Source organism: Psittacula echo (genome assembly GCF_963264785.1).
Source record: "Psittacula echo genome assembly, chromosome: 2".
Lineage (NCBI taxonomy): Eukaryota > Metazoa > Chordata > Aves > Psittaciformes > Psittacidae > Psittacula > Psittacula echo.
In genome coordinates this window covers 101,856,477-101,868,585 of record NC_137737.1, presented here as the reverse complement: position 1 = coordinate 101,868,585, position 12,109 = coordinate 101,856,477, and the positions used below count along the sequence as shown (strand labels likewise).

Below are 12,109 nucleotides of genomic sequence, written 5' to 3'. Positions count from 1 at the left end.
CACTGGGAAAGAGCAGAAAGTAAGTATATAGCACAGGATTTGAAGTACAGAGTTTTCTGCGCTATTGCGATGAGACATTGAGCAGATATGTCTAGGGTATGTATTTCAGCATAGTGTAGAATACTGAACAAACCAACAGAGAGATGTAAGTAATGAGAAAGCACCCAAGACAAAGTGCACTTGGGCTGATCAGCAGGTATTTAATGTATGATACAAGAAAAATGCAAATTAACCAGTCTCCCCTGTGTTCTACTACAGACAAAAAGCCTTTGATTAGAGGTTTTTAACTTTTGTTTTACGGCTGTAAAATCAAAACCTTAGCATGAAAGATGATGCATTGCAAGGGGAAGAAGGTCCTACTTAAACTGTAAAACGGGAAGAAAGAAACAAAGCAGCAGGGAAGCACAAAGCTAAGAAAAAGTCTCTTCATGTCTAGGTCATTCAGGTTCTAGTCAGAACTGAGAACACAGGGCATATTTTCACCTACAAACCTGTACTGGCATAGCATGAAACAAGAAATGGAAGATACTACCAGCATAAAATCTCCGGTTTTAAATGGATGAATATGCCACTAGCAATAAAAGCTCAAAAGTTTCTTCTCACTCCAACACAGAGCTGTGATTTCACCACAAGTTTTTACACTGGCTACAATGTAATATTTTATCTGCAGCTGAAAATTTTAATTATTAATAATGTTTTCTGTGAAAATCTGCAAAAAAAATGACACTGAAAACTAGGACTTTGTTTTGACAGAAACCACTATGATTTAAAAAAAAATATGTGAAACACCTGTAAGCATTTGATTCATAAATCATTTAACATACATTTTTGAAATGCTTACCTTCCAAAGCAGATTTCTGGGCATTTTTACTGACAGCTAAAAGAGACAGCAGTGCATTCGTAGCAGCTTCTTTCAGCACATCCTTTGAAGATTTTCTTTCACACATCTACAGATAATGGAATTTTATTACCAAAATGAGAAAGTGACCAAAGTAGTATTCATATCTATAAATCTGTTATCATGATCTATATTTTCATTTGGATGATTCATCACTATATTCCTGTCCAGAGTTCTCTCTATATATATATATTCATGTTTACAGTTTGTCCGCATTGAAGTTTTTAATTATTTTTCCTAATTACAATGTTAAGATGTTTTTTTCCCCCCTCTTGGGCTCACTCTTCTTAATATTCCACATTCCTAAAGCCTAGATTCCCAGCCCCAGCATTCCAGGCCTTTTCTAATATTCAGGCTTGCTGTTGCAGACAACTCACTGACATGCTGTTAAGTGCAATCTCATTTTCCTTCAACACAGTGATGAAGAAAAGACATTAAATATCAGTGAAATTCTTTAGAATAAAAATATCATTGACACACTGATAGCTGGGGGTTTTCTTAGATACTCTTCCAACCAGAGAAAAATTGTCATTTGTCTTATTTTTGTGAACATCACAGTATCTCTAATAACATAAATATAGCCTCTGTGCTTTCATAGGAATATTTATTTGGAGTCACATAACAAGATAGTTGAAAGACGAGGATCTGTCTGTGCTTTATATATTATCCACTTGAGAATTTTGTCCATCTAGCAATTTTTCCTAAATTATCATTCCAATACTGATAGCCAGTACAACAGAAAGTGGTAAGCAGTGTAATACAATAAAATAAGAACTGCTGCTGGCTCATACTAGAAAGCAAAACACATTTTAAAGAGCCAAAAATACAGCATCTTAAGAAAAACTTAATACTTCAGACAGAAATCTCATTGAGTACCTTAGCCATAGGACATCATAGATTTTACACTTCTACATACATCACATATATCATCTTTTATTGGCGTTATCCCTTTAGCTAATAATTGCCACAAATTTTTCAAACTGTAATATGCAATAAAATCTCAACCTAAGCTCTAGGGTTACCAAAGCCAGGTTGGATATGGCTTTGAGCAACCTGATCTATTGTGAGGTGTCCCTGCTCATGGCAGGAAGATTGGAACTAGATGATCTTGAAGGTCCCTTCCAACCCAAACTATTCTATGATTCTGAGATTCTATGTGTTCAGTGAAACCAGAACTGAAAATGGCGAGGGATGAAGACTAAGTTAACAACTTGAAAACAAAAAACAGCCAAAAATCATAGATAAGGGCAAGTGATACCCAAATAAAGCACGAAGGCATGGATTGGGTTCTGCATTTATAGATATAAAAAAAAAAAATAAAAAAATCACATTTAGACTACAATTGGTTTTCTTAGATTACATATGATCTAATAAAACCGGTTACCAATTAGATACCAAAATTAGATCCTAATTAGATCCCAGAGCTACCAGCAACACAAGAATATTCTAAGTAAATTAACAATTTTTCTGTACTAATAAATGGTGCTTTCTCTTCAAATTAAATAATTTAGATGTTTGAGTAGTTAAAAATATAAAAATCAAATTTTAAGCTTGATGTTAATTTACACAAGCCAGAAAAACATGACTTGGAAGTGTGTGCCTGCAGCCCAGAAAGCCAATCACATCCAGGGCTGCATCAAAAGGAGCTGACCAGCAGGTCAAGGGAGGTGATTCTCTCCTCTGCTTTGCTCTTGTGAGTCCCCACCTGGAGTACTCCATCCAGCTCTGAGGCCCCCAACACAACAGGGACATGGACCTGCTCAAGCATGTCCAGAGGAGGGCCAAAAGAATGATCAGAGGGCTGGAGCACCTGTAAAGACAGGCTGAGAAAGCTGTGGTTGTTCAGTCTGGAGAAGACTCTGAGAAGACCTTAAAGCAGCCTTCTAGTACTTAAAGGGGCCTGCAAGAAATCTGGAAAGGGACTTTTTACAACAGCATGTATTGAAAGGACAGGGGAACAGCTTCAAGCAGAAAAAAAATGTATATTTAGATTAGATGTTAAGGAAAAATTCTTCACTATGAGGGTGGGGAGACACTGGAACAGGTTGCCCAGAGAAACTGTGGCTGCCCCATCCCTGAAAGTGTTCAAGGCCAGGCTGGATGGGGCTTTGAACAACCTGGTCTAGTGGTAGGTGTCCCTACCTCTGACAAGCGAGATGGAATCAGATTATGCTTAAGGTCCTTTCCAACCGAAACCATTCTATGATTCTATGAAAAAAACAAAATTATGAGTTCTTTCAATCCTACATAACCTAAAATGTAGATTAAAAGTATCAAAATTCCATTATTTCTTAAAGCATGCTTCTTTATGCTTCTTTTCCTTTACTCTTCAATAAAGGATTGTAGCTTTTAATTAAGGAAAAAAGTCAATCATAGGGAAAATTTAAATAATTAATAATTGACAACTAACTACTAGTTAGTTGAATGGAAAAAAATTACTGTAAATCTATAATTTCTTCTGCAAGCAGATTTTATAGTTTTAAACTACTAGCATTAAAGTATTAAAATGTGAATGGACACTTTTAACACTTTTTTGAAACTATGATGTATAATAAATTGAAGATGTCCCATAAATCCACAGCAGACATAGCTATGTTAGTCTGCACCTTCTGTAAGTTAGTTGAAGGTGAGATGACAGACTTTCTAAAACATATTTTATATTTAGAAAATAAAAGCTAGGGCCTAAATTTGAGACATGTACAGATTATGGTTTCCCTATTACTTTTACTTCTGATCTTGAAAATTATGTATACACGGGTTAAAGTTGACATACGCAAAAGCACCAAAATCTTTTGAAGTCAGCACGTGCATTTACTAAAGTGTTTATATGCAAGAATGCATAGTAATTTAGGAACTGGTTTGCTAATATTCATACCTGCAGACAAGGTCCTAAGTTAGCATTTGCCATTGCATATCAACTACTCTGCAGATTTTACGTAGTTAGGATGATTAATGGAGATGACTTTGAAAACTCTCTCCCACTGCCTTTTCTATGTTAGTTAGCTATTTGCTTAAGTGCTTCTCTTGAAGGAAGGTTATATTTACATTTTTCAGTCGTTATGCGGTTTGATTTTTTTGTGTGTGTGATGATTTGTGCGTGTTTGGCTTTTTTTAACTCCCAAATTTACATCCTATGGGCTCCTCTTTCAACTGCCTCTCAATGACCACTGGTGGGGGAAGGAGGGAAGAAGTAATAAATATATGTACTTTCCTCTAAAAACTGAAGCTGCTTTTTTCCTAATTCTGCTATTCTTTTGAGGGAATCATAGCAGCTATATCCCTTTAATGCATTATAAAGCCCCAGCTAGCTTAAGTTATCTTTTGAGCTATTTTATGAACAAAATGCAATGTCTATCTACTGCTTTGAACAGTTAACGAGCAGGTTAAAAAGATGCTGTCTTTTACAATACCATGTCATAGTGTCTGATGTACATTTGGCCTGGCTGCAGTTACTTCTTCATTGTGTAGACTTTTTCTGCTGTCACCACAAGAATCATCACTTTTTGATAGAAAAGACTGGTAATCAGCTATGTATACTTGTGTGAAAATAAGGGAATGTGACATACTTCCATGTAATCGCATTTCTTGTGCCAGAGCCAAGGAATTCAGTTTTAGGCACATACGGAACATTAAATACAAAAAACCTAATAGGATATTTAGCAAATTATGAGATTTCAATAAAGTGTCACTGCTTTGCTGTGAATCTTTGAAAAATCATGTCCTTACAGGAAATCTCTATGCACTCAAATTATCTGGAATTAGTTGCCCAAGGAATTCTAGTTTTAGTGGCCTATACAGTGACAGTAAGAAATATCCTCTCATGAAGTTTCTTCTCCCTAAAAGACACCAGGTTCTCAGTAGACAGAAATTATGCCCCAATAAATGCTATAGAAGCACAGTGGTGTAAGACTGCAGCAGAGAAATTGTGTGACAGGTATCAGCTAGATCAAGAGAAGTTCTGGTAGGAATAAGGTTACTCTACAAGAATTTGGCAACCATAGGAAGAGAGGAGATGAAGTGATACTATGAACGTTATTTTTGCCACATGACCCAATACTCACTAATACATGTTGAAAAACTAATGTTTTACATAGCAAAACAGTATTAAATATGATTTGTATTAAAAAAAAAAAGAGACACTGACTCCAGATCATGAGAAATCATAAGCTATGTTATATGAAATGTGCATCTTTTAGACAAACACAGTCATGAATCACTATGATTGTTACAGTGACAAAATGCACATAATTTAAAGAAGGACAGTGAGTACATAAAGAAACCAATTTGCGAGGGAAAAATAAATCAGACAAATTTCATATATTACTTTTTTCTTACTAAGTAATGGAAGATATTTTAAAAGTCTGTATGTAAGTGAAGGACGTAAAAATAAAGGAAGTAAAAAGAATCAGTTGGGACAGTATATAAAAGTATAAATAAGAATTTATGATGAGATTACACTAAGCAAGACATAACATTCAGAATAAGTATCTAGAAAAAAACATTTTGTCACTAAAATACATATTTTGTCAGGCAACAAAGTTCCTAAAAAACGTAGTGAAAATACACTATCTGGCTAATTTAAAACTAGCCTGGAAAATACATTAATATATGCTCCTTAAATGCAACAACACTGATCTTACACTATCAGGGAATGAACTAGAAGGCTTAATGATTCATTTTGGTTCACAATTTTTATGAAGGCAGCTGTTATGAAAAACAATGCTGTAATTTACAGTGAGGATAACTACATGTCAAACCTGAAAAAATCTCATTACATGTTTGGAAAAGCAGGAAAATAAAAGTGTATGTATTTGGCCAAATATATTCTATGTATTATGTCTCCTGTACATAATATTACCATGCTGCTGCAGCACAATTGCCTTGCAAGGCCCTTTCTAGAAGCTGCTGCTTTGCATTTGTTCCAGCTTATTACCTGAATTTCAAAAATGAGTGTAATAGATGTCTCAAATTAAAGACGTCTTGGTTCATAACTGGAAATGATTTTTTATTAAGTAACTACATTCTTTTTTAACAAAATACAAAAATATATCCTGCAATCACATCTTGAAATTTTAAATACCTGAATAATTAATGCAGTAAGTTGAGTTACTGATGCCTGGCATCCTTCAATATGATCCAGAAGAAAGCTAATAGATGGATTCTGACATGTATTCTCTTTATCTTGGATCCGTCTTCTTCCTTCTTCATTCAAAAGGACAGAGAGGAACTGTAAACTAGTCATACATAATGCAGGATACGTAGTTGACAGATGAATACAATCACAAATGTTATCTGAAAGGTTAAACAGAAAAATAAAGAATTTTATATTTAATTCTAAATAAAGCTAAATAACTCAGAAATTCTTATCAAAAGAAAGCATGCAAGCCAAGAAGCAGTTATACCTGTTCACTGCACAAGGAATTTACAAATTCTATTCATTTGACAAGTCTTTAAAAATCTAAGAAAGAAAAATTTGGGGTTTATAACATCTGAATGAACTAATTACTCTGCATTGATTTGACTATAAAACAAGAACAACAACAAAAAAATTTTTGATTTGTTATATCACTCTTTTGGTCAACAATTTTCTGAACTCTTCTCTCTTTATTCAACAGCTTACATTATAATGCCAACAGTACCCATCAGCTGCTTTGTGTGCAATTGGATTTGGATTCACCAGATCACTTAACATGCAACTGCTTGAACGGATTATGCTCATAATTCAGTACCGTATGCTCATAATTCAGTACCGAAACATGTCAGAGAATCTTGGTGACCTAAACCCTAACTAATCAAGTAACTAACGAAGGAATAATTAAAAAAAACAAAAAACAAAACAAACCCAAAACCAAACAAAAACCCCCAAAACGATCCAAAAACCCCCAACAACTCCCTTTATAATAAACTTTAAAAAAACCCAAACAAACCAACAAAAACCGCACATATAAGGGAAAAAAATGAAGTGCTAATGGATTATTTCAGGCCACTCACAGGTGCCATATTTGGCTAAGATTTATAACTAGAATCACTAACCCATATATGCAAACAGAACTTGTGAATTTATCTGACAGTTCAAAGGTTAGTCTGATGAGATCAGAAAGAGTTGTAAAAATCCAGTTAAGGGAAAAAGTTAGTCAAGGTCTGGATACATCTGGTTTTCATTCTGCATATGCCATTGCTAATTACTTAATAGCATCTAAACAAGAATGTCCCTCTTTTCTGTTTATTTATTTTATTAGTTGCTAGGTTAAAATCCATCCAGGAATAGTCATTACCAATTATTGCTGTGCAATGATTTGAAAGGGCTGCTGTCACAGACGGAAAAGATATTTGGCCACTCTTCCACAGTAACGCAGCCAGAAGGTTGAAAAAGTCGACCCATGTTTCATGAAGTACAGATGTTAACTCAGTATCTGCAAAGACAACGGGGGGGGGGGGGGGGTGTGTGTGAGGAAATCAAACGATTCACATGTGCACAAACCAGGACAGCTAAGCCTGACAACAACTACCAATTTAAATGATAGTGGTATGGAAATAAAGACCTGACTCTGTCTGGCTACGCTGGGAGCAAAGTGCATCATTACCTAGCCCATCTTTGGAGCGAATGGCGAGAATCATAAACGTATTTCCCAAGAGAGGCTTCAACACTTCATCCTGGATTACAAGCTGAGAGTCCACCAATAAACATGATTTCAGAAGCCTGGACACAGATGACAAGTACTGAAGTAGCAATAACACCTGTTAAATATTTTTAAAAATATATGAAATAAAGCCATATAGTTGCACCTTCCACCTTTTTTTTAATTTAAATACATCACCTCAACTGACTCTTAATGTTTTGAATAAATAGACACGACTTATAAGAAATAATAGGATATTAATTAAAATTGTTCCCCTGATTTTTATTGTAGAAGATGAAACAAAATTCTTAGTCTGGAAACACATGTGTGAAATCAATTTTCTAGTCATAAAGAATAAAGTTCCTTGCGAGAAAGTCATAACTCTTGTTATATGTACAGCATCATATTCTCTGGAAGCTCAGAAAGAAAAACTTAAAAATGGTCATTAATATTGACAAATACATATAGTTTCTGAAAACAAACTCAATTTGAAGCTTTAGGAAAAAGAATATTCCTGATATATTTATTCTCCCAGATTTCTCCAGAAACACATTTTTTTAACAACCTGTGTATCTTTCTTCAAAGTAAATCTGAATCCAGAGCAGCAGAAGCTTTAAAACAGTGCTGACCCACGAACATATTATGCTCGACATGTTATATACAGAGAGTTAAATTTGATACAAAAGTAGTTCCATTGGCAGTACCCTATATGCTTTGCATACATCAAAACTAGTTGAGAACTGCATGCCTGGAGGATTGGAGACAAAGCAAAGCTGACTGTTTCGTTGTGGAAAATAAATATGAAATGTGTCAGTAACTATCTGTCTCATATTTCAATACTGTTAAAAGAAATTCTATTACATTATTTCTGTAACCACTAAATTCAATTTGTATTTTTCAAACACTGGTTTTCAGTTTGATGGTTCTATGTATAGTTTCTCTTATTTTCTCTTAAACCTTGTCAAAAGCACAGATTCACGTGAATGTAGCCTATGGCAGTCAGTGTGTCTGCACTACGATAATGAATATAGATTATGCAAACATAATTACCTTCATAATTAAAAAAAAAAAAAAGAAAGTAACAAACACTTCTCTAACCTGAGCTTTTACATGTTCTATATGGCAAGGATGACCCAATGGAGCTTTCAGTTCCAAGATACATCTCTTAACAAGATTAGCACTTACAAGACTAAAATAAAATAAAGTTGGTTAGAAATATACTTATATAATTAAACAGTCACCTAATTTAACATTACATAGAGGAGAACATTTTAAATCAACAGTAAAAAAAATTATGAAACACTGACTTAAAATAGTGCGGTTTAGCAGTAAGTCTATGCAATGTAGTAGCAGTGAGTTGTTTCACAATAGACTAACAAAATCCAGTGGCTGTTACTGTACCATTTGCTTGGAGGGGGGAGGTATATGTTTGTTTAATTGTTAGAGTTTTTATCATTAACTGCAGTATGAACAGCAACTACAAAAGTTCTTGAAAACCTTAAGAAAAACTGAACCAATTTTCATGCTTCACTTCAGGACTTCCAAACACTTTGTACAGACGAAAGAATTTGTTACTATGCAAGTGGAAACATAAAATACAATCTGAAGGCTATTTTGAAGTGGTTCCTTCTTTAAAAAAAGAAATGAAACACTAAGGTCTATTATCCAGTACTTTCCTAAATATGGCAATCATTCTTTACTCTTTTTTAGAGTGACAGATCTGGCTCATCCTCAAAATACTGCATACAATTTAAAGAAGAAAATCATAAAAAGAACTGAAAAGAATTGCAATTCTTAATACCTGACTATATAATGTACTGTTCTACTAAAGAAAAAAAGTTATCATTATTCCAAAAGGATGACTAAATAACTATCTAGACAAAAACCTAGAACATTACCAGAGGAACACAGAAGTGCTGTAGAAGACAGACACCACAAATGGAATCTCCAATATGACTATCTTTTCTGTGCCAAAAAGAAGTAATACGGATTCTTTTTTGTTGATTGTATTTTTTAAGGCATTTTTGAACACTTCAGAAGCAAGAAGTGATCAATATAATAATTTTGATAAGAAACACTGGTAGATCTCATTTCAAACTTTTAACCTCTACTGCTACACCTTGTTTGCAATTCAGCAGTTATTTATTGATCTCATACCTGCTAAGAGCTGTTAGCAAGTGTGCCTGTTGAAGAGCAATTCCAGTATCTTCTGGAGTAACAACCAGCAGGTTGTGCAAAAGACTGCAAACAGCTGACAAAAGAACAGGTGTTACTACAGCCCACTGTTTAGAAAGGACAGCAGACATGGGAGAATCATGTTGACTTGGAGATTCTGTTGTGGTTGTTTCACTTTGACCTACAGTACATTTAATAACAAAAAAAAAAAAAAAAAAAAAAAAAGGGAAAGAAAAAGCACAAAATATTAATTAGAGCAGTTACAGAAAACAAATTGCTTTTTATTTTTCATAAAACATCCAATTTAACATTACATTTAAAAGGTATGTTCGGAAGAAGATAAACAAAATAAAACCAAAAGAAAATAAGAAAGAAATCAGATACTGGAAAAGCATTATTTAAAATAGTCCTGAAATAAAATGTTTGTTCTACAAGGCACTAATAATTGTTAAAAATAAATGGTGAATTTGGAAAAATATAGTTTTACTTCTATCCTTCACAGAAAAATATTCTATGTTTGTACACAGATGTCTCTACATACATTATGCATTTTTTTACATTACATACATTTTTATCTATCTACATACATAGAGAATTATATATACATCTCTCTGTGTGTGCATATATATGTACATGACAGCTTTACCAAAATTGATTGTTTTGAAAGGGTGAATGGATGCCAGGAATAGAATTTCAGTCTTGTGTGACATTTCACACAGTATCAACCATTTTTACTTATTTTTCTCAAGTATATTTCACCCTTACTTCATTTTAAAATTTCATGTTTGTCTTCTAAAACAACCACTAGAAGCATCAATTGAGACCTCACTTGGAGTATTGTGTGCAGTTCTGGTGTCCTCAACATAAAAAGGACATGGAACTGTTGGAACAAGTCCAGAGGAGGGCCACAAGGATGATCAGGGGACTGGAGCACCTCCCGTAGGAAGACAGGCTAAGAAGTTGGGGCCGTTCAGCCTGGAGAAGAGAAGGCTGTGTGGAGACCTCATAGCAGCCTTCCAGTATCTGAAGGGGACCTACAAGGATGCTGGGGATGGACTATTCATCAGGGACTGTAGTGATAGCACAAGGGGTAAAGGGTTAAAACTTAAAGAGGGGAAGTTTAGATTGGATCTAAGGAAGAAATTCTTTACTGTGAGGGTGGTGAGGCTCTGGAATGGGTTGCCCAGGGAGGCTGTGAGTGTTCCATCCTTGGCGATGTTCAAGGCCAGGCTGGATGAGGCCTTGGGTGGCATGGTTTAGTGTGAGGTGTCCCATGGCAGGGGGGTTGGAACTTGATGATCTTGAGGTCCTTTCCAACCCTAACTATTCTATGATTCAATGGTCATTGTTCCAGCAATACACAAGCTCCATATGCATGTACAAATACTGGAATATGGGCAGGCTAATACATCGTATTCATCATTAGGTACCAAACGCAAAGTTTGACTTACCTTGTGCCGTAAGCCGATCAACTACAGTTTCAGGAATAAAACTGATTGGATTTGTTGGAACTGTTGCCTGAAGCTCAGTAACAGTCCCCAGTGTTGGTGACATAGACAGAATCTAGAAAGCCATAAAAAGGAAATTAGTCAATCCCAGCTTTTATAGAGCAGACTTCTATTTATATTTTGCTTGGGGTGCAGGGGGAACCACGACATGACAGGACCCAGTAAAACCAAAACACAACGTAAAGATTACTCTTCAGAACCAGTTTGACTACATTTTGTTCCCTATATCTGTGTGTATGTATATACACATTCTATAAACATCCAATAACTGAAACTATTGAAAGATGTTTCTGGCTGTTCACATTTCACATTTCCGTTAAAAACTGATCAATGGTCATGTTACTGAAAATTCCTCCTCTTCATCCCTCTTTCATCTATATAATTGACTCAATCTACATTCTGATAAAGATAGAAAGGCATTACTGAAGCATTTAAACTCAATTTTTTCATGGACTATTTACCCTACTGAGAACATCAGCACTTGTCCATTTGTAACAGGACATGGCTCAGATAAAAATATCACAAGTGCACTAGTCATCAGCCAAAGTTGACATTCCAGAGACTTTCTGACTCTGGGTTTTTCTCTTTATCTTAGGCCTCTGTGTATCCATTTCACAGTGAAGATATATTTACACAATAGTAAATTCTACTGTCATACTACCATGGTCCTACGAGTTTTACACTATCTATCATACTACTAATTTTACATGCTTTCAAAAGTTCTTAATACTCTTGCTACTGTGTTTAAAATCACAAGCTTGAGGTCAGGAGACCTAGAGTCTCCAGCTGAGTAAGATGTTTTTGTGACACAACAAGACCTGTGACCTGTTTCAAGAGTATAGGATAAGTATCTCCCATGTCAGGACACTTTTTCATTTCCGCTTTTTGTTTTCTAGCTGGACCATTCA

General features: G+C 34.9%; 1 protein-coding gene across 1 annotated transcript in view; it reads right to left on the bottom strand.

Moving 5' to 3' along the window:
- Positions 1-12,109, bottom strand: part of RTTN (rotatin) — a 93,320-nt gene that overhangs the window by 17,631 nt on the left and 63,580 nt on the right. Inside the window, exons 35-41 of the mRNA XM_080609782.1 lie at positions 11,145-11,256; positions 9,676-9,874; positions 8,617-8,707; positions 7,483-7,636; positions 7,174-7,311; positions 5,979-6,190; positions 842-947 (exon numbers count right to left, since the gene is read on the bottom strand). Coding sequence (XP_080465908.1) covers positions 842-947; positions 5,979-6,190; positions 7,174-7,311; positions 7,483-7,636; positions 8,617-8,707; positions 9,676-9,874; positions 11,145-11,256 — 1,012 coding nt within the window. The remainder of the gene's footprint in view (positions 1-841; positions 948-5,978; positions 6,191-7,173; positions 7,312-7,482; positions 7,637-8,616; positions 8,708-9,675; positions 9,875-11,144; positions 11,257-12,109) is intronic.